General features: G+C 38.4%; 1 protein-coding gene across 7 annotated transcripts in view; it reads right to left on the bottom strand.

Annotated features, from left to right (window-relative positions):
* The window catches only part of LOC107800078 (uncharacterized), a 28042-nt gene extending 7716 nt beyond the window's left edge, over positions 1–20326 (bottom strand). For all 7 annotated transcript variants that reach the window (XM_075238042.1, XM_075238043.1, XM_075238046.1 and 4 more), the window contains exons 1-14: positions 19965–20326; positions 14668–19627; positions 14407–14595; positions 13535–13649; positions 11984–13037; positions 11270–11717; positions 8568–8621; positions 5636–8480; positions 5411–5524; positions 4190–4320; positions 3355–3447; positions 2528–2797; positions 2066–2455; positions 1869–1992 (exon numbers count right to left, since the gene is read on the bottom strand). In XM_075238042.1, coding sequence (XP_075094143.1) covers positions 1869–1992; positions 2066–2455; positions 2528–2797; positions 3355–3447; positions 4190–4320; positions 5411–5524; positions 5636–8480; positions 8568–8621; positions 11270–11717; positions 11984–13037; positions 13535–13649; positions 14407–14595; positions 14668–19627; positions 19965–20206 — 11029 coding nt within the window. In that variant the 5' untranslated portion in view covers positions 20207–20326. The remainder of the gene's footprint in view (positions 1–1868; positions 1993–2065; positions 2456–2527; positions 2798–3354; positions 3448–4189; positions 4321–5410; positions 5525–5635; positions 8481–8567; positions 8622–11269; positions 11718–11983; positions 13038–13534; positions 13650–14406; positions 14596–14667; positions 19628–19964) is intronic.
* Positions 20327–26137: the final 5811 nt, after the last annotated feature.

Here is a 26137-nt window from a genome sequence, read left to right as displayed (position 1 = left end):
GAAGTTTTCTGACACTTCCTTTTGTTGTTCAAGATGAAAAAACAATTTTATTAATTTCCAAAGAAGTCCACTGGGTAAGCTGTCCTCTATTAAATATTTAAGTAAAATTCAGCAAGATAGAGCTCCACAATCCCTATGTAGGAGGAGAGTTAATTCGCTTAGGGTATTTGGCTTTCCAAATCAAGGCGGACAGGAAAGCATGGAGAACTTGGGATCAACCAAGCAATACAAAAAATTGAACGGAAATATGCTTGAGCATTCTACATTTAGAACTCTGCCGTCAGAAAAGACCAATAGAAAGTAACTTCACATACTTCCGTATTAGTTTCTCTTTGAAGGTCTCTGCACGAAAAATTCTAACATCTGAGCCATCTTGTTGGACAAGTTATTTAGTTTTTTTTTTATCACTTTGCCCCTTTTAACCAGCTCAAAAGTTAAGGCAATGAAGGGTCTATCCCAACCTCATCCACTCACTTAAGGAAAATTTGGTAACATGCAAGTAGGGGTGGCAAACGGTCGGGTCGGATATGGGCGGGTCGAAAACGGGATAATGCAAAAAATGGATAAATTATCCGACCCAACCCATATTTAATACGGATAAAAAAACGGGTTAACCGGCGGTTAATATGGATATACATATTATCCATGACTCCTTGAATATAATCACTTTTGGAAGAATTCTAGTCTCCCAAACTTGAGGAGCCCTTAATTTGAGGCTTTACAAATGTAAAAGTTAAACCCATTAGTTATCCATTCATTATCCATTGGTCATCCATTTTCTAAGTAGATAATATAGTTCTTATCCATATTTGACCCGTTTTTAAAAAGTTCATTATCTAACCCATTTTTTAATGGATAATATGGGTGGATAACTGTTTTCTTTTAACCATTTTTCCACCACTACATGCAAGCAAGACCAAAAATAATCTGTTTGAGGCAGGCGTTAACAACAATTATTGGAAGAAAAAAGTGAACGATCAATAAATTCTCTCAATTGCCATAACCCAAAACAAAGAATACCCATATTAACCCCCAATACTCCTCCTCCCTACTGAGGAAGCACGATTGCACACAGCCTGGCCAGCATTCTTTAAGTGTGAACGGTGCAAAACCACAAAATTAGAATCAGTAGAAAGTTTCATATTAGAACCCTGTAAGAACAGGAAGTCACTGCTACTAAGGCCCCCAGTGATACAAAAACAAGGTAAAAGGGTATCACTGATATAATTTTAACCTCCCAAAAGACGAAGGGTCCATTTTAAGAAATTTTCCACTATCACTTCCTACAGCAAAATGCTTTGTGACACAATCTGTTGAAAAAAATTCATTTTCCTCAGACCTACTCACCAATTCAAAAGTTACTCCTCAACTTATAACCACCTCCCACAGGAAAATCATGCCCCAGAATTTCAATTCAGGCAGCCACAACTTTTAAGACCCAAATAGAGAGAATTAATGGCTAGAAAGGCATGTCTGGGAAGCGAATAATTCGCCGACTTAAAAGGAAAAGAGGAACTTCCAGTCTTCTTAAGAAGTTCTTGCTACTACTAGTCCAAAGGTGAAAACCTTGAAGTAACATGTAGAGCCCTCCAAAAGAGGTAAATGGCTAATCAAGAAATTGCAATCAGCTGTTGGAACTAGACAACTAGTATGAAACAAGTATATAACACTCCTCGAGGCTGGTAACTACTCAACAAAATGTTGTAAACCTATTTCATCATGACAGGACAATGGTGTTGTTTGACTATGCCACAGAAGTCTTGAGTTTTTAACTAACGGGAAATTTAACCAGATGAACCTAAAAGGTCAAATTTAGACATTATGAACATTCAGTAAGAATTGGACAGAAACTGTTGATAAATCCTCACCTCTGGTTGTTCTGCTTGCAGCCTCTATATTGATAAATGAAGTTTCATGAGCAGCCTCCTCAACCTTGTCTTTGCTTGACAAAGGTTCTTCATTTCCAAGCAAAAGTTTCATCTCAAACGTCTCCTGATCCAAACAATAAGAGTGTCAATAATTGGTAGAATTCAGACTGTCGCATCGTGCAACTAAAGACACAAACCTGTGTCTTTTCAGATTCCGGCTGTGGCAATCCTGGAAGTGCACTTCCAACTGAGGAAAAATTATGCGAGTATTCTCTTCTTTCTGTGTCATCAAAACAATGTGGAGTAATTGGATCGGTCAAGTCTGGGCCATTGGAACTATTGGCAAGACTAACTTGAGATAATGTAGCTGCAGACTCTGAGCTGCCACTGGTCATGCTATCAGGGGGAGATATCCATCCCTTATCTTGCAAAGACAGTCCACTAACATCAAGAAAATCCGCGCTGCTTTTTCTGTCTGATTGGGAGAAGATTTCATTCTTGCCATCATATTGATCAGCAAGATCTGGCCTATAGGAATTGAGATCCTCAGACCTTTCTTCCTGGCTTTCTCCTAACCCCTCAAGAGCCTAAATCAAATAACAACTTATTAGAATCTTAGAAAGAGCATCTGCAAAATGCGTGTTTATTCTCTTTACAACCTTATGAAGATTTCCTGCATGCAGACTTGCGGATTGGGCTAGCCTGGTCAACATCGAATAAAGTCCCTCGACAGAGATTGTGAGAGATTGAACCAAGGGCTTAAAAACTTCATAAGTTTTTTCAACTTTAACATGATAAGACTGGAATATAGCTTGTCCATGAACAGGAGATATTTCCTTAGTTGCCTCTCTTTCCTTTGTCATAGCTTCAGTCATGGTAGCAACATCCTTACATAATAAAGATTCAAGTGGAAGTAGGATGCCATTTGCCTGTCCATCAAGAAAATAAAATAAGTGGTATAATGAGAAGGAACCTTGGAAAAATATGCCACTCGAATGAGACCCTGAAATCATCTCTGTAGTATCACCACCTGCCTAGACTCACCATTCCCCAAATAAGAAAATAATCTTTTTTATGGTAATGAGTGTTAGATTACATTGCCACTTACCCATTATATGGAGTTATGGACTGAAACTGTAGGAAAAGACGAGTAAATTAAGAAGGAAAAATAATATGAATAGGGAAAGGAACAGATAAAGGAAACATCATCCATTTCTATTGCTCTGTCGCTTTACAATTTTATTTTGCCTCACTTTGTTCTATGTGACAGACCACAAAGTATAAATGACACCTAACACTGTTAGCAGATGCAGTATCAGAATGTGCCAGCTCGGAATAAGGACAAATTATAAAACAAAACAGTGTAACTACAATCTGCCCCTGCTGCTACAACTGCCTCCTGCTCCCACCTCTCCACCTCACCCAATTAAGATAAAAGACAGGAAGCGAAACAAATGAGAGTAGAGGAAAATAAGAAAAATGAAACCTTTGATAGATCTTCCATGAGAGACGAGTGCAAAGCAGTTGCCTCTTTTGCTATACTGTGAACATCATGCACACCTTCTGTTACCGCCAGAACCTTTGGAAAAGGAAAAAATATCAACAACTAAATAAAATCACTCATTTTCATTATGTGTTTTTATCTGGATACTGCAGTCACAAAAACTCGTTAAATCTTTGTTGATGAATAATGAGTACAGCACTTAAGGTGAAACTTCTAATATAAAACGCCTCTCCTTTATGCACACTTGCCCAAGATATATAATTTATAAATGTGCTCAATAACACTTCAAGAAATCAATGAGAGTCAAGGTCAAAGGTCAACCTAGAGAAAGCTTGACATCTAGGACTCTACAACAAAATAACAACATTATGGCAAGGTAAAGGAATCTAGGAATCTTATTGTATGACCAGACATACATTTTGAAGGAGAAATCCTGCAAAAGCCATGTTCAATGTTGTAAAAGGTGAGACACCTAGCTTAGTTTGGACTTGTCTGAAATTATTCTGTGCTTTTACAGATTTTAATCTTCATATTTCTAGAATTACTTACTGAAACTTCCCATAGAGATCCAGCCCTTGGTCTATGGTATTTCTACCTATTCATTTTCTTGGTGGATTCAAATCTACCTCTTGCTGCTGAATTATGAGAATAAGCTACACAGGTGGAATTAAGGATGCATGCAGCTTAGGAGAATAGGCTTAGCAGATGGAATCAAATATTAATGTAGCTGAACCAAGCCAATTCGGGCACAATTTGATTAAAAGCACTGACATACATGAATCTTCATAAGAACGTTAATTAGCTGTGAGCATCCTACCTCTTCGAGCATCGAACCACACTCAGATGTCAAAGCAGTACGTCCCCTTGTAATGGCCCCAAATGCAGATAGTGCCACACTTAATTCATAGGAACAATCCCTCATCGCAAGCAGAGTGCTTTGCAGATCACCTTGGGGAAGAGAAAAAGTCAACAACATTGAGAAAATAGGGGAAAGACAAATTTAAAAACATCCTTGCTCCAGTTATTCATTAAAAAATAAAATACTAAAGAACCTATGCATTATCACACTAGTTAACCAAGTCATAAAAGAGAACCATGTCCTTCCACATTTTCTACATTCAGCACTGTAAGTCAATTTTTCCTAGAGTTTCTATCTTCAACATGGACTAACTCATACATTCCATACTTGCTAAATGTAAAATCCAATAGAATCCTAAACCATGCGGCAACAAGAAGGATGGTATTTGTATCTAGTTATTGGCTGATAACTGAAAATCACATGACTACAGACTAGTAATGCTTGCCTTCCATGTTATAGGTTTTAAGATGATGAAATTGGGTGTTGTGGTCTCTCTTTTTGATCTTTTCAAGATTTCCAATGTGATGCCACTTACTATCAAAGAACTATTGTTTTGTTGGAACTCTAGAGGCATCAGCAAACAACTTAAGAAGATTTGGAGCACCATCCCTGCTTGCATATGCGGGAGTATATGGAAAGAAAGAAATGGCAGATGTTTTGAAGGAAAGTCATTTAGTGTACAGCAACTTAAATCCATTTGTTTAGGTCTTTTTGCTTTTTGGTGTAATCTTCACGATGTAAGGAATGAAGATTGTATGTCAGATTTCATTGATTCCCTGCAAGCATAGGTTTGACAATGCAGAACTCCTTTCTTTTTGTTTTGCTTGGAAGGTCTCCTGATACTTGTAGAGACTTAGCACCAGCTTGGTGCTAGGCAATTTCTCCTTTTTTACAAGCTACTTACATTTTTTTATTTTTAAAAACATGATGAGATCGAGTGGTTTAGTTGAGCCGAAACTCCACCTCTCATGCTTAGAACAGAGAAAAGTTTCAAAGTTTCAATTTCACATTGACCAATTGTCACTATAGTTCCACATGCTTGGTCCAACTAATGAAAGAACCCCAGCAGCACATAAGGTAAAAAGTAGACAATCAAGTAAAAGAGCTAGATCTATCCCCATTTTGACAGCTTAAGATTTTAGATAGCCACTGAAAATCAGTATCATAAAATCATGTTACCTGATGCTGACTTAGCTTTAACAGACGCAACACAAAGTTCGTTAGTTGCAGAGAATAAACCACTTGAAGCAGCCTCCATGTTGCTCTGTGCAAGTTTCCATTCTTGTTCAGTACCTGATGCATAAAATACAAAAAGATGATATTTGCCAATGAGAAGCATGCAATACCACTAGCAATGCACCTTTTTCATTTTTAGAACAGAGAACATATAGATTTGAGACTTACGAGTAAAGGAATGAAAAGTAACGTCCAAGTTTGTCAGAGCATTTACGTAAGCTTGCTGCCAGGTCCTGCCATCTGCAATGCTCCTCGATGGATAAAATTCTTCTGAAGTCTGGAAAAAGCCATCTCTCGATAATTCAAACTCCAATACTGAGATGCAAAGTTTCATTACATCTGATGCCTTTTCTCGAGCTTCACATAATAACTGTTGGCGCCTCATTAGATGATCATGGAATTCCTGAGGTATTCCTGGATTCCTTGCCACAGTACTTCCAGCAGAAGTTGAACTTGCACCTCCACAAGCCCAGCTCATAGCTCTCTCAAGCTGCCTTTCTGCTGTGACAGAAGTTCTCTCGCAGGCTTGCAGGCCTTCCAGCGATCTAGCTATTTTTGCAATGGAAGATTGAAAATTCTCAAGCAATTGAGGTCTGCTGATGTTTAGAAGAACTGGAAGAAGTGTGGCATCACTTGAAAGATACTTATGAGATATCAGCCTTCTTCTTTGCAACAGACTAGCATTTCTATCATGCATCCATTCAATCTGAACAATTTCGAAGCTGGTCTTAAGAAAAGCCTCCTTCAACTCACTCACCTGCCTCTTCATGAGGGAAGCAGCTGATTTTGCTGCTCTGACAGTTTCATGTGCATTGCAGTACTCCTCAAGCATGACTCGCACATCTCTTACAGCTGCAAAGTTATTATTCCCTTGATCACAAGTAAGATCTTCTGTTGACTCTGTCTCTTGCTTCAAAAATTCACTTTCTTTCTCTAATCTTGTTATTAAAACAGGTGCAACCTTCTCTTTCAAATACTGCTCAACGTTTTCTTGAAGCTGGACTTCAAGTTTTTTCTTCACTATATTTACAAGCTGATCAAATCCCAAACTTTGATCAGCTTGTAATGCTATATTTTGTGTGCAGGAATCAAGAAAAGAGTCCACTATATAAACCTTCCACATAAAAAATGCATGATTGCTCCATATGGCAGGAAATTTCCAAATATATTCAGATAGCGGGCATCCTGAATTAAACAAATTCTTTAGGTCAGAAATCCCAGCTGAACCATATTCAACAGGTGCCCCAAGCAATGACAATTCTCGATCAAGTGCCTCCAACTCAGAGAAGGGCTGCATTAGTCCAGCCAGAAGAGTTCTGCTTCTAAAAAGATGTAGTTCCTTATCATGTTCATGAGTGATCATAGATTGCAGATTCTGTTCTATAGAAACCAGAGAACTTCTAATGGTCGCTTCTTTCTGTATAAGAGATGAAGTTCGCATGTCCTTCTGGTTCCAACTTTGGTGGAGCTTGTCAAGTTGTGCTCTACATGCTTCTTCTTGAGAGGCTAATTCCTCGGCCTCTTCCCAAGATAAGTGGTCTCTACCCTTAACAGCAGCTTCTTCAAGAGCCAACTGCTGCTCAGTGATGAGACCAACCTTAACAAAGTAATTCTGCTCAAGCTCAGCCAAAGAAGCTCTCTCCATTTCCACCTCCATAAGCTGCTCTAATGCTGTATCTATAGATCTCCTGATTTGCGAGAGTGATGAAAACACATCCATAACTTCCGTATTGAACAAAATTACTGATCTGATGACCTCTGGAAGGACAACTTCAACCATTTGGCCCGCCAAGTTTTTACAGGAAAACAGACTGGCTTTGAAATTTGAAGTCCAATTACCATCAGATAAAGATTCAGAAGTGTCAATACTCCTATAATCCATGCTGACATACTGCATAAGTTCATTCAGAAACTTTGCTACAAGCATGCATTTTTCCACTTGCTCCTCAAACTCAGAGAAAAAGGTTCCAAGATCAGAGCACAGCATTAAGTCTGTGTGCCTTCTCCTAGTGAAATGACTCAACTTTTCGAGTATTTTATGCTTAACATCATCATATAGAGAACTAGAAGCTGCTTTTAAAACTGATAGAACTTTTTCCTTGGTCTCTTGAAAGTTTTCGTGCCAACCACCACCCTGTGAGCCTCCGGGAACTGAAGATCCTGACTGACCAGCATCCTCCTTCCTCTCAAGACCAGCAGACTCCATGTAGTTCATGAAAGCAGATAGCAGACTATTTTTAGCTCTTAATTCACTCTCAGGCCCAATCGAGTGAATGAGCTCTGCACACTCTTCTTCCATTCTCTCTATTTCTGCTGCGTACTGACCCACTTTCAGGCAGAGATCATCATATCTATTCTTAAAAGAATCCATACCATCAGCATGTGCCTTTCCAATAAGTTCAGCAGCCTGTCTTCGGCTGAGCGATAGAATGTCAGAAGACAGCGTATTCATAGCAAGCTGAAGAACTTGAGCCCAACCATGGATCGGACTGGAGGTATGGTAGTTGATTGGCAAGATTCGTTGCAAAGCCAAAGAATACGATTGAATAGTTGATATTGCTGAAGAAAGTCCATGATCCAGCTCAGCTACTAAGTGAGAAACTTCTCTATCTATATCATTGCACTGAGCTTGAGTTGGTTCAGGGACAACGGTCAAAGGAACCCTGGCCACTAGAACAGCAGATACAAGAGATAGAGATTCTTCTTTACCAGTTAGCTTTATGCATGCTCTGATATCTGGGATGGAACTGCTTCTTAGAGCATCAAGGGTCCCCCCATGCTGTTCAATCCAAGTTGTTGCTTCTTGAGCTTTCTCCATTACCACAGCTTGAGCTTGTGCCAATTCTCGAGCCTGCCTTTCAAGAGAAGCCCGGATGTTCTCTGAAGCAGAAGTAGCTTCAGCAACAAGTGACTTCGCAGATGTCTCATTTTGAACAAGGTTAGATCTCTCTTGGTCAGCATGACGGTAAAGAGCAGAGATAACTTCGTACTGATTCATGATGTTTATAAATCTCTGCAAATCAGTATAAAATCATTAAACTGAGTTCATTTTAACTAGGAACTAAATGTCATCACCTGCCGAGGGAAGCTGACTGCATACCTCAAGACCAAATTCAACAGCTGGTAAGGTAGATAGTAGAAGATCATGATGCTCCTAGATAAAGAAAACAGAAGAAAAATCATTCATTTAACAAACAGATTCAAGTAACACTCTGAATGCAAGATCTTGCATCTATTTACAATTTGCCTTACTATTACTGTTATAATGAGAAGGCAAAAAATGATACTGCAGTTAAATCTACATTATGTATATCAAATGTTCTACATTTTGGGCGTTCTGCATAATATTAAGACATAAACATTGACGTATTTTAAAAATAAAATATCCAAGATACAAGGTAAAAAAAATGGAATTCTTATGTGATTAAATTCCAAAATTCCTATCTAACAAATTGAATAATTTAACAGATTCACAAAAATCATCCAAAATCTCTATAGCAAGAAAAAGAGTACAAAAAGGTGAAGCTTTTTCTTTTCCTTTGATAATATGTTTAGCTCATCGAGTATTCATTGTATTAATCTTTTATTGGTTTTGATCTCTTTACCTGGAATATGTATTGCTGTCTTTCCAATATTGATTATTTTCATTACCTATCCATTTTAAAAAAAATAACACACATCACTTAAATTTATACTTCGTTAATTGATCATTTTTCGTTTACTTATTTCATACAACACGAATTTAGAAGAAATATAGATTATTGTATGGAAGAGAAACTAAATCATTTAATCTAACTGTAACACTCAAATTAAAATACCGGCAGTTCCTTGATTAAAAATTGTAAAATATGAAACTCTTATGTAATCAGTTTCCATTTTTCTTATCTGACCTTCACCAAAACATTGATGACCTGTTTCGCAAGAAAATAAAAAATTCAGATTTTCTTTTTTCCTTTTGACATCTCATTAAATATTTACTCTTTAATTTCTCTTAGTGGTTCTCTATTTAGAATATTATTGCTCTCTCAAATCTGACTTCTTGACATTACTCATCCATTAAAAAGAAACAGACAAATGGCCTCTATCACATTGTACAGAATTTTCTGTAATCCCTTAGTGCTACATCGAATACAAAATCTTTGTACTCTTACCGTTACTCAAAAGAGAAAAAAAACAAACAGAAGAACATTCATCATCTGATTTTCTCTCTTTTTTAAAATTTTTTTATTAATTATCTATGCAGCACCTTAGTTATTGACATAAATAGGTAGTTGCCTGGATGAGAACTAAATCTTTCCATTCAACTCTAACACCGGCAAAAGAAAGTAGCTACAAGACCTGGATTCAAAATAAGACAACATTGGGGAAACATGTCGTCATTAGGTTAAATTAAAGCACAAAAAAATGAATATGGCTAAAAAAGAATAAAAAATGAGCACAACCAAACCTTACTTTGAGTGCCCAAAGAGGTTTCCTTAATACTATTATTTTTGTCTTTTACCAATATTTTGGCTAAATAATCTAACAATAGAATGTACATACTAATGAAAGTTCATAGAAAATCTCAAAGTTCTTTTCACAGCTTTGTTTATTTGTAATATCTATTGAAAAGAGAAAACATGTAACATGAAATACTCACTTCCTTTGAAATAACACCGCTAACTTGAGATTTTTATTTTTTTGAGAATGAGCTAACTTGGAAAAAAATTTACAAAAAGAAAATTTGTTTGGAGCAAAATTTAGAAGTTTGTATTAACATTATCATCTTCGTTTAGAAGCTTAGGTTCGTATTAACATTAGCATCTTGATTTAGAAGCTTAGGGGGTAATGTGGATCGGGGGCTTGGGAGAGTCCTAACTCCTAAGAGGGAGTTTTGGGAGGAAATCTCTAGATTCATGGTAGGGTGGTATTTTCCTTGGGTGGTAGGAAGAGACAACGACACAACAAGATTTCTGGAAGATAGTACAACTTTCACTGAGCAATTGAGGAGTTCTCGGGGCTCATTAATGATAACTTGCTCATTTATCTTCCTTATGACAGGTGCAAAGTTCACATGGTAGAGAGCGGAACATTCCAGGTCAACATCTAGGCTTGACATATTCCTAATTCCACCGTTCTGGAGGAAATTGACTCGAATACAATCTAGATTCTCCTGCAAAGCCTAATTCGGATCACTTGCCAATTTTGTTGGACTGTAGCAGGATGAGGAGTATTCCAACACCGCTTAACTTCGGGATTATGTGGTTGAGCCACAAATGTTGGAGACACAGTTAGGCTCTCCCAAAAAAAAAAAGACAAGTTATCAAGCGCAATGCCACCCATCACCTCGACTAGCAAAGAAGTTAACGGCACGAACAAGGAAGTTTTGAGGGTGGTACAGATCATGAGGGAACTGATGAACGCGCTGGTGGAATTAGATGGGAAGGGGAGAGGGAATTCAAGGAGGGAGAGAAAACAAGGAAGGGAGAGATTAAAGGGCGATGGCTCAAGAAACTAGTTGAACAGAACGTAGAGTGCAATGGCTAAAAGAAGGGGCTGTGAACAGAAAGCTTTTCATCGACTAGCGACAACAAATAGGAGGAGAAACTTTGTAAAGATAACAGAATTGGGGAATCAATATACTCGGAGGAAGAGGTTAAAAGGGAAATAGTGGAGGGAGATAGTGGAAAAGGAACTATGGGAAGCGGTCCAGAGCTGTGCCTAAGATGAAGCACCGGAACCCAATGGATTCACTACGATTTCTTTCAACATTGGTTAGAAGATTACAGCAACAATAAGAAATGCAGTTATTGCTGATAGTACCTGCAGGGGAATACGAATTTCTTGCATGCGGGAGGCAAATAGACTCAAGCTGACAGCAAGATCCATCCCCTTCCTTTCCTCCCCAAAAATTGCTGCATCATCATGGAAGTCTCCACGTGTCCATTCCACTAGGGGATCCCACACAAAGACCTCAAGTAACATCAAGATTATGTCCTTGTTCTTCTTTAGAACACCAAGAACAGCTTCACAATTAGCTCTGAATGTACCCTCTATGCCAGTTAAACCTAGAGCTGCTTCAATTGTCTGGGTCAGGCGGAAAGGCACTATTTCTGGGATCTTTAATCTTTGCCCTTTATCAAAGCAGACATTGTAATCGATATGCACGATATCCCCAGAGCAAAAATCCATAAGAATATTATCCAAATGACGATCCCCAAGGCCTAGAATGTGGCCAACGATGCTCATGGCTGCTACACTACCTGAATATCTGCAAGCAAATAATTTTCAATCATTAAAGATAAGCCACCGATCCAAGATCCATTGACAGCCTCACATGGAAATTGCATTGTCATGAAACAATACTCTCACAAGAACAAAAAGATTATTCTACACCCCTTTCTTGAGTTGAACACTAGGACAACCATAGACCAATTCCCTTTGCAGAAAATCTTCAACAGAAAACTGTGAAATCCATTATCAGATGCATTGCATTTACAGCAGACTATTGCAGGTAGATAGCAAAAAAAACATTACCTCTTTAATTTCGAGCTGAATGCTTTGAATCCCTCACTCGCACACCAAAGTTCCTGGAATAGAAGTTGCTTAGGGGCTTCCTTCATCAGATCCAAAAGTACCTTACGTTTAACTTCATGAGGCCAATCTCTTCTTGATATTACTCTTCTTATGCCTTTCTCCTTAAGTGCAGGTATGATCTTACCATAAAACATGTCCATTGGCCGAGGAACAGGTGGAGGAACTGTCTGTTTTGCATTAGCACCTAGCGCAGAAAGTTCTGCCAGCTGGACCCGACTCTGCCATGCCTTAAAGACACTATAAATACTTACTACATTATCCACCCACTGGATGAGACCAGCTCGACCACTAATAGGTGTGACAGAGTAGAAGCGAACACAGACAGACCGACTCTGTACTGCAGATGATGATTGCAGAGAACTGTTAACTGCTTGTAGCAGCTGCATTATTCTGGCATCAAGCCGCAGATCTTCACGCCCTTTCAACAGATATGTGTACTTCTCCCCATCAGAGCCTACTATAACGATCTTTTTAGGTTTTGTCTTGGTAGATAAAATAGTCACCTGTACACAGAACGAAGCAATTGTGACAATTCCACCGGAAGAAGTATTAAGTCCCCCTTCTGATTCAGAAACTGTAATCTGCTTCTCAAGACCAGGCATCGGAGCATCAGATGATGACAGAAGAGCCAGTTGTGGTGCGACTTCTCCTAGTGATACTGAGGATTTCCTTTGATAAGATGCCAAGGATGCAGCAATGTTATCAAATGGTCGCCAAACATCCCCAAGAGCTGCAGCAGATGCAGGGGGGGTTTTGAAAGTTCCAATAGCAGATATTATTTGTTCCTTGTACACCTCATGGAACCACATTTCATGAGGGGTTTCAGGTTTACGAGAAGTAGAAGCAAAACGACGCTCTAGGACAACAACAGTAGGAGCCATCATGGCTGAGTACTTTGCAGCATTTATCTTGTTCTTCTCTCCATGGCTAAGAGTCGGGTTTTCTGCAATTCGTGCAGCCTCCTCTTTCAGCAAAATTATGCGCCTCATTACATCTGGTAAAATATATATCAACAAACAAACAAGAAGAGGTAAGAGATTTGCACTAAATTTACTTCTTCTCTTCCCAATTGAATGCTTATTGACTTGGAAGTGTGGTACATTTAAGTACTGAGTGTTGGTTAATTTCATAATGAAGAAATGCGGACGATGCTAATTTTTGGATTTATCATAAACTAAAAGAAAAGGTCCATTGAGGAAGTTAAACATCACAAGTTTTTCAACCTGTACACTGTATAAGTAACTTAAGGTATGCTTTTCGAATTATCATTCTCTTTCTCTTAGATAATTTTAGTAACTTCTTAATATTGTCAAACCAAATGTTCATGCTCAGAGTTTTCTGATGCTTTTCATATGAGGTGAGCTTTGACTTCTCTTTTACCTTTAGGACTTGAAAAATATGAGAGCACCCAGCCCTTTAATTTTGATATTCAGAAAAAGGTAAACACAGAACCAAAAACAGCTCATGACTAAATGAAAGAGCAACAGCTACCTGCATGAAGATCTTGAAGCGTGCTGAGCCATAATTCCTCCCAGAGGACTGTTACATTTTCAAGCTCTTTTATCATCAACTGGACATCCTGAACTAATTTAGGATACAGCTCATTCTGCAATTCATAGAAAGATTAACTATTTTTTGGTTCTCAATACAGAATGAGTCAATACAACCAAATCTGGAATGATTGTATCTGCATAAACCTAACAAACTTGGGAAATTTAACAAAATGGAGATTAAAGTAGGAGACCAACAGAAAAACAGAAGGGGCAAAAAAATAGCACTCTGCAGCTAGCACCGTATTTATTTATGGGGAGGATGCCATTTTGCAGAAAGTTATAGGTCACCTAGCTTTTATTTCAGGTATAAAGCTGATCTACATATGAGCAATAAGACATAATAAACCGACTATAAGGGGACTCAAACACGCATTGATTTATCCTAATAGTTAACCAATAGAAGGACTTCCTACCATAACCTACCAAGAAAATTCTTTTTGAAAGTTGGAAAGAAGAATTCCAGAAAGATATCATGGTCCAATGAGACACTTAAACATGTTAAAAGATTATCTATCAGAAGAAGTAACAGAGACTGTCAGAAAGACCAAAAGGTAAAATGAGTTCAAATACTACCATTTGGAATCCAAATGACAACAAAGACCGACGTAGTGCTGGGAAAAGCCCTTTGAACATTTTCCACTAAGCTACAGAAGTCTTACTATAAGAAAGCAGACTGAAATCCCAAATACAGAACCCCAATTAACCACATGCTATCTGACCATACTTGAACTGAAAAACATAACTGCATGAGAAATTCTCTCTATATCATAAAGACAAATAATCAGATATAATGGTAAAGAAAGAATTTACCAAACAAGCTAGTATTTGCTGAAGCTCCTCAGAAGGTTCACTTTCATAAGAGTTTGCATCAACTAGCGTTGGATAAACAATAGACCTGGGAGATAGCTTAGCCAGCTTTACTAGTAAGGTCTCCAATTGTTTTCTAACCACTTGTTCAGGGTGGGAACTTAGATGAGCAAACAGCTGAGGTGTTATCTCCTACAAAAAGAAGAGATAATTAAAATGTGACAAAGCAATCAAAACCGAACCTTACGCAGAAATCGAACCTACCTGCCATGGTAGCAAAGGAACTGCTGAAAGTGCAGGTTCAAGTGTGTCTTTCAGCTCAACCCCATAATTGAGAAGAATATGCAACACATAAAGTGTGGATCTAAGTGTATAGTTCACAGACTTATATTTTGACTCCTCACTACAGCCGGTTAATTGGCCATCTAAAGATCTGGAAGATGCATATGAAAGAAAATTCACAAAAGCTTGAGCAGCATGGCCAAAGAGAGAGACCCTTCTACGCCGCAAAGACCACCAGATATTAACTAAATCACCAACTAAGGATATGACAGTAGCTTCTTCTAGAACAACATTTGCTTTTAATAAACATTGCTGCAACTTAGATGTCAATGTATTGGGAAAGAATTCGCCATTATAATCTTCTACTCCAGGGGCTCCAGCTTCAGCTTCGATAGTATCTACTACCTCCTGCAACAGAGAGCTAGCAATGCCATCACTTTGCATGCTTTCAGAAGATTCAGAGCAGCAAACATCAGAATCTCCATCTTCATTCAACACTTTGCCACAATATTTGCTCTGGAGAAGCTTTGAGATAATGTCTTTCACTTTCAGAACTTCTTCCTCAGTTAGCTTAAATCTTGTTGGTTGGATTTCAGAATCAAGAACAGCAGAAAATGAGCAAGAAAAAAGGGTAGCTTCACAAGGGGCACGCAATGATGATCTAGCTTGATTATAACACCAAGAAGCATATGAAATCCAAGATTTCCCTAAAGTGGGACAGAGTTGGGACGACAACTTTGTTGCAGTGCCCACCAGTTCCTCAATAGTAGCCTTCACATTCTCCTTAGAAGCCAGATTATCAAGAATAAAGCTAGATTCCTCTCTGCCGGGTGAGGTGCTGAAATCACATCTTATTTTGAGGACTATGTCTTTCATCCCTGAATTTGAATAATCTTCTTGCAACCAATTCGATAGTTTCAGGCATGCCTTTGCCTTCAGAACTCTATCAATGGCGTCAGACGCTACAAATGAAGATGAAATCATGGAAGAACGGATATATGACCAAAGACTGGTTAAAGCATCTTCAAATTTGTCTTCAGCATGCATCAACAGTACTCTCTCATACTCCAAGCTAAGAATTATATTGTCACGGGTACTTCCATCAGGGTAACTAGAAAGATGTTCTTTGAGATAATTGTCAAGACGATTTGCCAAACGGAAGTTTTTTTGCTTACGAGCTAAGCTCATCAAATTCCTGCAAAGTTTGAGAGTCATAGGTGATGTGGGGTAAGCCGTTTGACATATTCGTAGGACCTTCAACCATATACTACAATCTTGGCGAACTTTGATAATCGGAGACTTCATCGCTTGCATATGAGAGCTTAATAGCGATGGAAAATGCTTGTCTTGGCTTATATTGAGGTTGTAACATTCTTCAAATGCAGAGATGCAGTATAACTGGTTGACATGTGATGCTGCCTCTACAAGTCCATCCAAAGGCAAGACAGACAATGGTTCCATCAGCATCCCCTTGGCCTTCTGCAATTCCTCTGATACCTTGTCCATTCTTCCCTCAACTTGATGAAGCATAGCTTGCAACAGCATTTGTTCACTCCTTTGCAAGGCCAACTTGGGATCCAGAGTGAGTTCGCTGCTACTTTTAGGGGTCAAATCAAGACAAGCCCATGCTGCCTGAAATTCACCCTCATCAAAGCGTGCCAAGGCTTGAATGGAATTTACTTCATTGCCAGCAGTTGTTAGAGCACCAGAAAAACTTTTTCCAGCATGCTTAGCACGGAGCATTTGCAATTCCAACAGCCAGGATTCCAGGGCCTTCCAATCAGAAACTGCCGAGTAACTCTCAATAATACGTGCAATGGTAAACTGTACACCATCAGAACACATAGAAGTGAGTGAGTTTTCAGTCTGTAACAAATGAATAAAGTGAGCCGCAGCTTTTTCATGCTGACCTTCAGCTTGATATACAAGCCCAGTAATCCATGAAAAATGTCCAATTATTCCACTATCATCTAAACTCTGGTTTTCATCAGTAAACAAGGGAGAGAAAACTACTGTAGCCCAATTCTGGATACCAATTAATGCCTCTGGCTCATAAGTTTTACAGAAAGCCAAACATATGTGCCGTAAAACCCTCAAGATATCTGCAGCATACCTGGCTCTGACATTGTGGATATTTTCAGTCACTTCCACCCTAGACTTGTCTTTTATAGCTGAAGTCACTAGGCTCCTCAGCTCCTGCAAGCACAATGCGCAATAATAAATCGTAGCATCATGACACTGGAGAGCCAATCCTGCATTCAACATAGGCTCACTTATCCGAGAAAACCACTCCTCACAAACCTTCTTATTTGCCCGAAAGAACAAGGAACTTTGCCGAGAAGCACTGGGTAAAACAATTGATCCTTCATATGCATTGTACACATTTTTCTTAAGAGCCTCAACAAAATCAAGCAACAATCTCATAGGTAACAAGTGAGCATAAGAAGAACCAATAATATTTAAATTTCCATCACTTTGATCAGCATCAAGCTGCAGGACATGAGCAACATCAAGAAGCATGCGCTCCAATGCTGCAAACGTTTGAGTTGGACCACCAAGGTTCGTCCTAAGGCGAGTGGTAATACAATATCTAGTAGCTTCATGTATTGCCCACCATGCACCAGCAAGGGTGTTAACAGAGCAAATTCTCTCAAGAATATCTTCGTCAACTTTGGTATCCCACAACAGCCCATTCGAGCTGCAATTAGCTGTTTCCTCAGGCTGAATCAAGGCAACATTTTTGGGGCGCCCGCAGCTACAAATGAGCCTCTGGATCCAGGAAGAAAGAGGCACTCTCCATCTCTGTGCAATGTAACTAAGTATGGTAACAAGTTGCTGTGAATGAAGTTGCTGGGGCAGTTGCTTAATTGCAAAAAGTTGCTTCCAGTGCAGGTTCAACCTGCTGTTAAATCTAAGAACACCTGGCCAGCATGTAGTAGCCGCTCCATTATCACGGAGACCACATGCATACACTGTAATAGGTAGCACATTAGAAAGCAACCTGACAAATGCACTTCTTATATCTTCATCCGGATCACCAAGTTTTTCAAGAACCGCCTGAGTAGTAATTATAAAGTGTGTAGGATGAATAAGCTTTGCTTGTAGAAGCATCTGAAGGACTAATGCAACAAGATATCTCAATTTCGGTTCTCTATCTGACGCCGCATCCAGAACCGAGAACAGCAAATCCTGGACAACGTCCACATATCCAAATACTTCATATGGAAAATATAATACCTTCTCATTCTCATATATGCCAACAACTTTTCCACAGAATTCATGTACCCACTGTAGTGCTTCTATTTTAACTGCTAGAGGAGAAGTGACATGAAGAGCTCTTATAAGAAGGATACCATACATTTCCAGATGCTGTAGGACTAGCCCAGGAAGTTCATTCATCTCATTCTCAACCTTTTTGAGTTTCTCAGGTGTTATTTCCTGTGAAACTGTGGCTGTAACTTGTTTCCTTAGAGAACACTTGCTTAAAAACTCAAGTGCCGCTAGTCTTTCTAACGTCTTGAGAACTGTGACTTGCAATTCTACATGCCCTTGGACAGGTGACTCAAAAGGGTTAAGATTGCCAATAATGCTCGATATTAACTTTCCTGACCTATTAACATACAGAGTGTCGATTTCCATTTGGCCAATCATGCTAGCTCCAGTGCCTAAAGAAACACAACTAAGTAAGACCCTCAAATCAAACTTAATCAATGCAAATAGCTCGGATTTCGAGTAAGATTTAGGAACCATGACATCATATGCCGGATTCTGCAGGTCTGATTTTTGTCTGAGCATGCACCTTAACAAATCCAGCTCCTCAAGTAGCACACTCACTGATTTTTCAACAACCTCAAAGTTTCCATGTTGAAGCAAAAAAATATAAGTAGCTGCCGAACTTCCTGGCACTAAGTGGTTGGGATGCAAACGCAGCTGAGATATAGGCGCACCGAATTGTAATATCTTGTGAACAGATGATGGAGAAAGACCAAGCTTTTGCAGAGACAGCAACTGTAAATTGGTTTTAAGAACCCCATGAACCTGAAAGGAATCAAGCTTCTTCATCCCCGTAGACTGGTTTTTACTTTCCATCTCCAAGCTCTGAAACAAGATATCAACGGCAATGGGGTAAAATGTTGCAAACTGTTCACTCAAAATTTCAGCAAGCAAAGTCAAGCATCTCCAAGAATCCTCAATCCATTTTGACCAGCCAAACTTTTTTCCCATCATAGACATGCATTCTAATAGAATAGGAACCATTTTACAAAGAGGTTCACTTATCTGCTCAAGCATATTCATCTCCAGCAAACCCGATGCTGTGGACTGTAACACTGTAGAAAAACAAGACAATAATGCAAGTAATCTTTGGAATTGCTGGGAGCTCCCAGGACTTCCATCCTGAAGCAGCACGTCCATGTCACCTAGAAACTTCGAGAGCAATCCCAATGGGAACTGCATATTAGTCACCCAATATTTCTGAAACTGCAGGAAACTATCCATAATAACGCGCCTATCAGATTCTGCAAGGTCCGGTACCATCGCCCACCCAAGGAGGAGATCAACAACATCAACAAAATGGGGCTGAAAGCATCTAAAGAACTTCAAGGAGATTAGTGTTAAAACAGCGAGAAGCCTGCGCAGTAAGCTCAAGGAGGTTCTCTCATCCTCAAGAAGCTCTTGGCAAGCCTTGAGAATTGGCAACGCAAACCTCTCAACTGCAGCAACATCCCCAACATTAAGAAATTCACGCAAGCCCTCCAATGCAAGATCTGTTGTCCCATCTGCTATAGTGCTGAGCAATGGCAATGCCCAACCAATGAACCGATCAACCAAACTGCCAAGAATGACATGGTTCTGCCTTCCATTTGGAGCTATCGAGATTAAACACAGTACAGAACACAACGCGCCATAAGCAGTAGCTGCTGCCTGACGCACTGAATATGACCTGACCAGCAATTTTTATGCCAAGCAAAATTTTCATCAGACAGTCTGATTTCATAATTCATAGTAACAATTATTAAGAGAATAGATGGTCGTATCACATTAAGTTAAGTAGGCTTCCGATTTAATGGTGTGTGATCAAAATATCTCATTGATAGCTTGTGTCACCAATGATTGTGTAATATGATTCCTCATAAGCAAATAACAGTACTGTTCAAATAGCAATAAGAGAGATGGCAAAGAGCAAATTGAGTTTCTTATGGGAAATTCAACGAACATATGGCGTGCATATAAAAGAACAAGTAAATAAAAAGCAGAAAAATAGAGAGATAAAAGCATACTTATCGGAGAGGAGCTGAGAGAAGCCTTGGGCAAGGAAAGAAGCGGAGTGAGTAATGAGGAGAGAGTTTGGAGGGTAAAGAATGGCGCGTTGGAGAGAAGTTATAGCGGCTACACGAGAAGACTCGTCATCTTCAGCAGCTGAAGTTGTTGAAGTAGAAGTGGATTTCGAAGGATCTTCTTTGGGTAAAGAGACGGTGAGAAGCGCCGCTAATTGCTGCTGCTGGTGATGAAGTCCTTGCATAATTCCTTATTCTACTAATGAATTCTCCATTTTTCTTTGGTCTTCTGACGTCACAAGTAAGAGAGCACTTCTTGTATTTGTTGTTTCGTTTCTCCGTTCACCGGCGACTGAACTTGTACAATATCAAGAACGTCGTTATTAATTTATAATGCACTGCCACCCCTAAAAGTTTTTCTTATTCATTTTCCGTCCCACAACTTTCCCTTTAAATCATTTATAATACCCCGGGCGAAATAAATTTCTTTTTCCATCATTTTAAAGATTTTTCTTTTTACGAATTACATTTCTATTTCAAAGACGACAAAAATAAGATTTCATATGCTTTGCATGTTAAGGGAAAAGAAAAAATAAAAGGAAAAAGAAAAATAAATAAGAACAATAGCAATTCCCATATATGTTGAAATGAGAAATAACTTATTTTTATTTTAAATAGAGTTTCTTTTTTACTTTACAGGCAAAAATGAATTTTAAATAAATAACTTTTTCTGTTTTGAAAATGTCACATATTTTCCACTTAGTTAGAAAATTTTAATATTTTCAAAATCAGTAGTTAAAATGATACTATAGAATAAGACAATAATCGAGAGATCTAAATTGAAAAATGCAAGAGAAGCTGTGTGTGTGTGTGTGTGTATATATATATATATATATATATATATATATATATATATATATATATATATATATATATATATATATATATATATATATATATATAACAGCAGCGAGCCTAATCCGTTTTCGGGGCACATCATTGACTTTTCTATCGGCGCTCTTCCATTGCACGGTTAAAAATTAAAGTTTGTTTCTTTATAGAGTACTTTTTAGAATCCAAAAACATCCTAATCAAATATATCAAATTGAAAAGAAAAAAAGGAAAGCACATCCACATGGTATTGGAAGTTTAGCTTGTACCATTAGCTATGCTTTCATACTGGGTGTCAATGCATATTTAAAATCAACTAAAGCGACCGAATCATACCGTACCGAACTATAATGACCCAAAATGTCATCTTTAAATTTAATGATTAATTATGTGATCTAAGCACTATTTACCATTACTCGACTTGAGCGTACAATCCGTAAAAATATTTCGGAAAAGTTTTCAGGTGAAAAATGAATTAAAATGTGAATTAGAGCTTTAAAACTCAACTGAGTTGACTTTGGTCAACAGTTTGAGCAAACAAACTCGGATCAGTATTTTGACAATTTTGATAGGTCTGTATCGTGATTTGGGATTTAGGCGTATGCCCGAAATCAAATTCCGAGGTCCCTATCGCGAGATATGGAATTTTGATGAAAAATTTAAAGTTTAAGTTCAAATACTGACCGGATATCAAATTATGTGCAAACGACCCCGGAATAGAATTTTGATGATTCCAACAGCTCCGTATAGTAATTTTGGACTTAGGAGCGTGATCGGAATTTTATTTGGAAGTCCGTAGTAGAATTAGGCTTGAAATGCCGAAAGTTGAATTTTTGGGAAGTTTGATCGAGGGGTTGACTTTTTGATATCGGGGTCGAAATCCGATTCTGAAAATTTTTATAACTCAGTTATGTCATTTATGACTTGTGTGCAAAATTTGAGGTCAATCGGAATTGATTTGATATGTTTCGGCGCAAAATATAGAAGTTGGAAGAATTGAAAACTCATAATTAGATTCGATGCGCGATTCGTAATTTCGGCGTTGTTTGGCATGGTTTGAAGCCTCAACTAAGTTCACATTGTATTTTGGGACATGTTGGTATATTTGGTTAAGGTCCCGAGGGCCTCGGGTGGATTTCGGAAGGTTAACGGAATGGATTCCGGACAAAAAGGAACTGCTAGAATATTTCTGCTGCACAAGCTATTTTTGGACGGCAACCGGTGCAATCGCAGAGCTGATTTTGGAAGCTTATATCTCAAAATCTATAAGGAATCTGAACATTATCAAAACATAAAAGTTGTAGCCCTTTGATTCTAGTTTCCAGAATGATAAACCATTTATCATTCAGACATTTATACAAAATGTTATGATCGATTGACTGAAGCTGGTACTGCAGACTTTTGCTACAGCACTATGCATCGCCAGAAATTTCTACTGCACAGGGCTGACTTTGGGAGCTTATATCTCGCAATCTATAAGGAGTTGGGCGATGAGCAAAACATAAAAGTTGTAGTACTTTGTATCTAGTTTGCAGAACTTTAAACCATTTAGCAGTTGGAATTGAGTACAAGAAGTTATGATTGATACACTACAGGCTGTCGAGGAAGAGTTTGATGTTTTCAACATAAGCATGTAATGATCCAAAAGTCCATTTTTAGTTCTAGATATCGAAATTCGATTTCGAGAAATTCGACATTTTGATAATGAATTATAGGAGTGATCTAGAAAGTTTGGTCTAATTTCATCAAGTCGCGATTGAGTTTTAAGCGCGAAATATGAGTTAATTGTTTAACGAGCGAAATTGGTATCACATTGAGCAAATGAGCTCCGAATTGAGTTTTGATTGAATGAATAGGTTCGTAGTTTTATTTGTGACTCATAGGAACAAGAATCGTCGAATTCCGAGTTCGTATGATGGAGTTAGAGCCTTTTTAGTGAAATAAAACTGCTGGTGTAAATAGTCCTGGTGTGCACCTTTAGCGACCAGATGTGACATTTTTAGCGACGGGATTGGACTTTTAGCGACCGAAATAGTGTTTTTGGGGCAGAAACTTAAGGACCAAAAATGGTCATTTTCTTCATTTCGTTTTGGAGTTTTGGAGCACGGTTCTTGGGCGATTTTGAGGATTTCTTCAAGACTTCAACTTGGGTAAGTGTCCTATATCCAAATGTGATTATATTTCATAAATACATAGTCATATTCATCATTTATTTCGGATTTAAATGGAAGAAATCAAGATTTTTGCAAAATCTTCCAAAAACGAAAATTTAAGATTTGGAGGTCGAGTTGTTATCGGATTTTGGTAAAATTGGTATGGGTGGACTCGTAATTGAATGGGTTGTCGGATTTTATAAGTTTCGCCGGATTTCGAGATGTGGGCCCCACGGGCAAATTTTGAGCTAATTTCGGAATTTTAATAAAAATATAATATTTTCTTATGAAAGTGATTACTATAATTTTTGTTGACTGTATCGAATTAATTATGACTAGATACGAGTCGATCGGAGTCAGAAATTCGAGGAAAAAGCATAATACTTGGTTAAATTGGAGCAAGTCGAGGTAAGTGACTTGTCTAACCTTGTGTGGGGGAAATTTCCCCTAGGATTGGTATTGATGTGATTATTGAAATGTGTTGAAAGTCGTGTGCACGAAGTGACGAGTGTGTACACGGGCTAAATTGCGAAAGATTATATTTTAAAATTGTGTAGATCACTGTTGCGTATTTATTAAATTATTTTATCTTGTTATATTCTTCATCATTGGTCTGAGATATATACTTCAAATTTGTTTGATCTTTTCTTACTAATTGTTTTACCTGTTTAGTTGAAACTTAGTTTCTTTTATTCTGTGCATTATTTGAAGGTTGATTTTCTTTAAATTAAATATTATTAATATGTAGTATTTGACATTTTTAAACTTGATATTGAAGCAACGTAGTAAAGATTTTGAAATATTATTTTCCTAAATTATTTACTCCTGAATATTTTTATACTCATTGTGAGGGAGCCGTGAGCTCTTTATTGTGGAAAACTATTATTGATGATTTATTTTGGCATGAGCCGTGAGCTCTTTATTGTGAAAAAATATTGTTGTTGAATTATTTTGGCAAGTTAAATTATTTGAGCACTTGAGGTGCAAATTGTGATATATTGTGATATTGATACGCATGCGGTGGTATAAGGTCTGGGTGTTGAAACGCATGCGGTGAGATAAGGGTGGCTTGATACGCGTGGCTAGTAGGGAAACTACTAGAAGTCATGCGGTGTGATAAGGGTGGCTAAAACGCGGGATGCTATTTCGAAAAAAAATATTTTCTTTAAATAAATTGTGAAGGCTCCCGCGGTGATATAAGAAAATGAGATATTGTGAATTTATTTATGATTTGGGACTACGAGGCGGTACCTCGAGAGTGCCCTTGTTGATATTGATTTATGGTCATAGTTGCTTTCGATTAATTGTTGTGATTTTCATAAAGTTGAAGGAAATTTTGTTTTGATTCCACGAGATATTATTTGTAATTATTTGATGTCATTAAATGTGACATACTATTTAATTCATTTCCAATATCATTTTATTTTACTACATTGATAAATATTTTACCATACCATTATTATATTTTAGTAGGGCCTCACCTGACCTCGTCACTACTCTACCGAGGTTAGGCTTGGCACTTACTGGGTACCGCTGTGGTGTACTCATACTACACTTCTGCACATCTTTTTGTGCAGATCCAGGTATATTTTACCAGCCTAGACGTCAGTGAGTTACTTGCGCACGGAGACTTCGAGGTATATCTGCCAGCGTCCGCAGACTCCGTAGTCCCCTTCTATCATTTTATGTTGCTTCCTTATATTTTATTTAGACCTTGACATATAGAGACATTGAGAATAAATTCTTAGAAGCTTGTGACTTATTTCTACCGGGTTTTGAGAGTTGAAATTGTTTGAATTGTAGTTTATTTATTTCAAATATTTATTATTATTTCGCATTAATAGACTTACCTAGTCTTAGAAACTAGGTGCCATCACGATATCCTACGCGAGGGAATTTGGGGTCGTGACAAGTTGGTATCAGAGCACTAGGTTCATAGGTGTTATGAGTCACAAGCAGGTTTAGTAGAGTCTTGTGGATCGATACGGAGACGTCTGTACTTATCTTCAGGAGGCTATGGAACTGTTAGAAAAATATTCACTTCTTTGATTCCTTATCGTGCGGTATTGATTTAGCTTGAAACATACATCTCATATTTCTTTGTATCCACTCGTGTATGACATTGCGCACTCAATATCAGTTGTGCGTCGACGGTTCGTGATGCCGCAGATGGACTACGAGGGAGCCAGAAATGCTCAAACATTGCCTTAACGTGTGGTTCCGACTGAAGATGTGGGCGTATTGAGAGATCACCTAGTGAATCATGTGCGGGGTGCAACGGACATTGGCGTCTGGTTGATTTATACGAGCTGTGAAGGTTATTATTGTGGATCATCGGACGTTGTGACCTATGACTTCACGCCATCCACTACCAATGGGTGGATTGCGGGGTCATGTATTATATCAGTTTTGGCCTGAAATGTATATATGTGGTACTGAAAGGTTCCCTAAAATTTACACATGTTTAAAACCTGAGATTTTGTAAAGGATAAGGTTGGGACTTGCGGTATGTCCGCCTCCTTAATAATCATGTACTTCAGTACCAAAGGAGTTATAGAAACAACTCTAAATTTCTAGAAGGTCTACTCAGCGTGGACGTCACAGTTGCGGATTTTGGGGTGCTTCGGAGGAAGTACACTTGTTGACGAGAGTCTGGACTATGTGGTTCGTGATAAGATTTGTCTGTATGGAGCTCTACTTTTGTGATCGTTGTGTATAAATAGGGGTAAGGGTTACCCCAAAGAAGAATCTAAGAGTATGTAAGGAAATTGGCCCGCTCAACAGTGTTGAGTCAACATAACAAAAGAAGAAATTTGCCTTGGGAGATATAAAATTCTCCACCAGTGTTCGTGGAAAGCCTATGAAGAGGGCAGACCAGCCAATGCAACACCGCCCACTTGGCTCAGTTCTCAGAAACACTTTTGAAAGAGTTTGTTTCCTGGACTCTTCGTAATGCGTGGCGCCTAGGGTATGAACGGTTGCGTCAGGTCATCATTGACGGTGTCAGAATATGCCATCAAGTTCAATAAGTTAGCCCGTCATACCCTTACTTTGCTTCCTATAGCCAGAGGGCGAGTCCACGGACTCATTAAATGAGTCAATTATGATCGTAAAGTTTTGTACGACTCGGGA

This window comes from Nicotiana tabacum, chromosome 19 (genome assembly GCF_000715075.1).
Source record: "Nicotiana tabacum cultivar K326 chromosome 19, ASM71507v2, whole genome shotgun sequence".
NCBI classification, from domain to species: Eukaryota; Viridiplantae; Streptophyta; class Magnoliopsida; order Solanales; family Solanaceae; genus Nicotiana; species Nicotiana tabacum.
The sequence above is the reverse complement of the archived record's forward strand: the minus strand, read 5'-3'. Positions and strand labels throughout refer to the sequence as shown.